Here is a 2,209-nt window from a genome sequence, read left to right as displayed (position 1 = left end):
ACTAACACAAAAAGTACCAAAAAATAAAATTGCGCCCGCCGGTGGCTGCTTGCTGCGCCTCTTTCGCATTAACAATCACATGCTTAATAGTAAGAAGTAAGAACATATCAAGTAGCATAGAGCAGACAACAAATCTTGTAAGAAAAACACAGCTAGAGCATTACAAGATAGCACAGCAAGCAACAATTCTTGCACTACAGAACAAGAAATCGAGAGAGAAAGAACACAACGATGATGACCAGCGCTCATGCGCTCTCACCCCTGATGCGGCGCGCGATTTGCATGTCCTTGGGCATGATGGTGACGCGCTTGGCGCGGATGGCAGGAAGTCAACCTTGTGCGCAACACCGGCCTTCTTGATGCACGGCAAGCCCAGCTCGTAGTTCTCCCGATTGATGTCTACAGCTAGGATCTCCATGCACGAACTGGCATGGGTAAGCCTGTGATTTAAGGAAGGAAATGAGCTAAGAACGGGTCGCACTTCTAACCGTGCCGTCCTTGGGGATGGCGAGCGCGGTGGCCAGGATGGAGTAGCCGGTGTAGACGCCGATATCCATGGTCCTTTTGGCACTGATGAGCTTGAGCAGCATAATATCAGGCAAAAAAACATAGCATAAAGCTTTCACACACTAAATTTGAATTCTTGCCCAAAGATAGATGTCTAATTGGTGACCACCTGAGAAGGGCGTTTGGTAGCTGAAGCCAGGCAGGTTATAGAGATGGAGCTAGTGTTGGATGCAAGTATAGTGGAGGGCTTCGTGATCTTATCCAGCTCCACGAACAGCTTATTCTTCACATCTTCGGACTCAACAATGGCCTCGACCGCAAGATCCGCATCCCTGAGATCTTGCATGCTGGAGACGCACCTCATCTGCTTGATTGAGTCTTCGCACATGGCTTGCGACCAACCAAAGTTTGCCAAGGCAAAGCACCACCTTGAAGGTTGATTTGGGGAGGGTGAGCTGGGATAGTTGGCCTTGGCGACGAGACGGTGGAGCGAGGAAAAGATGGAGGCGACGGCACGGGAGAGGGAGCCGGTGTCGGAGTCAAGGAGGAGGATGCCACATCCAGCACCGGCTTTGAGCTGGGCGATGCCCGAGCCCATCTGCCCCTTGTCGATAACGCCCATCGCCATGATCTCGCTCGGAGCAGGGGTAGCTCCGTCCATCTCTCCTTTGCGCATGTTGGTAGCACCGATCCCTTCTCCCCCTGGCGCAGAAGGATAGCTAGGAGAGCTAGGGGGCCAGCCCCACTCCCTCCTGCTAGTGAGCTTACCGGAGATGGGGAGGGAGGGGATCGGATCTGAGGGGCACTCGAGATAAGCTTTCGTGGGAGGGAGGGGGCCGGATCTGAGGGAGAGGGAGATGACTAGACTCATGGGAGAAACGGATAAGCTTCCATGGGTTGGAATCAGAAACGCGTGGGGGGAAAAGCTGGGATGCAGGAGTGTGGGACGTCAAAAACGCGTGGGGGGCAAAGCGGGAGTACGGGACACTCCAGTATTGGAACCGTCTGAACTATGTCGTTTGTTGGGCTCTCGTCAGGTGTGGGTTGAATCAGGAACGTGTGGGGGCAAAGCGGGATGCTCTAGTATTAGAACCATCTGAACCATATTATTTGTACAAACGGTCAAATTTTAGAGCCTCCTGTATTATTAGTACAAATAGTTCTTAAATTTGAACTGTCTGTACTAAAGCATCCCACTTCATGGAAACTGCTTCTCATCATTTTTTACACGGTTCTATTTTGGAACCGTATGTGATACCCTTTGCACAGACGGCTCCGAATAGATGTCTATACAGGGGCATCCCATTAAATCATTTCTATAGTAGCGACCGACAACCAAAAAGTCTTAAATGTGAAACCTTTGGCTTCCTCCAAAAGTGCAACTCATAAGAAGTCAAATTCAAGATCGAGCACAAGAAAATCCGATTTGAAATGTAGCACGCTGTGCTAATGGCCTCAGTCCAAAACTTCCTAGGAGTCCTATGCTCATCGAGCATCGTCTCAGCCATCTCCACCAAAGTCTTGTTCTTTCTTTCAACCATGTCATTCTGCTGAGGAACACGTGGGGCAAAAAATTGATGCTCGATGCCATGTTCAAGGCAGAATGCATCAAAGAGATAGTTCTTCAACTCGGTGCCATTATCACTGCAAATTGCTTTCAATGCACCTAGGAGTTCTTTTAACAATCTCAAAGCTAACCTCT

At 49.7% G+C, this 2,209-nt stretch overlaps 1 protein-coding gene across 1 annotated transcript; it reads right to left on the bottom strand.

The window, feature by feature from the left end:
- Nucleotides 1–464: 464 nt before the first annotated feature.
- On the bottom strand, nucleotides 465–1,168 carry LOC133930190 (uncharacterized). Its single transcript, XM_062376865.1, has 2 exons — nucleotides 677–1,168; nucleotides 465–578 (listed from the first exon to the last, which is right to left on the bottom strand). The coding sequence occupies exons 1-2, from the start codon at nucleotides 1,166–1,168 to the stop codon at nucleotides 465–467; spliced, it is 606 nt and encodes a 201-aa protein (XP_062232849.1).
- Between the last annotated feature and the right edge of the window lie 1,041 nt (nucleotides 1,169–2,209).

The sequence above is a fragment of the Phragmites australis genome, chromosome 10 (assembly GCF_958298935.1).
Source record: "Phragmites australis chromosome 10, lpPhrAust1.1, whole genome shotgun sequence".
NCBI classification, from domain to species: domain Eukaryota; kingdom Viridiplantae; phylum Streptophyta; class Magnoliopsida; order Poales; family Poaceae; genus Phragmites; species Phragmites australis.
The sequence above is the reverse complement of the archived record's forward strand: the minus strand, read 5'-3'. Positions and strand labels throughout refer to the sequence as shown.

Excerpts from the sequence above, each read along its gene's own strand:
- LOC133930190 (XM_062376865.1), bottom strand. The coding sequence starts at position 1,168 with ATGGACGGAGCTACCCCTGCTCCGAGCGAGATCATGGCGATGGGCGTT. Across the intron at positions 579-676 it reads CTACCAAACGCCCTTCTCAG|CTCATCAGTGCCAAAAGGAC; the intron begins GTGGTCACCAAT and ends ATGCTGCTCAAG.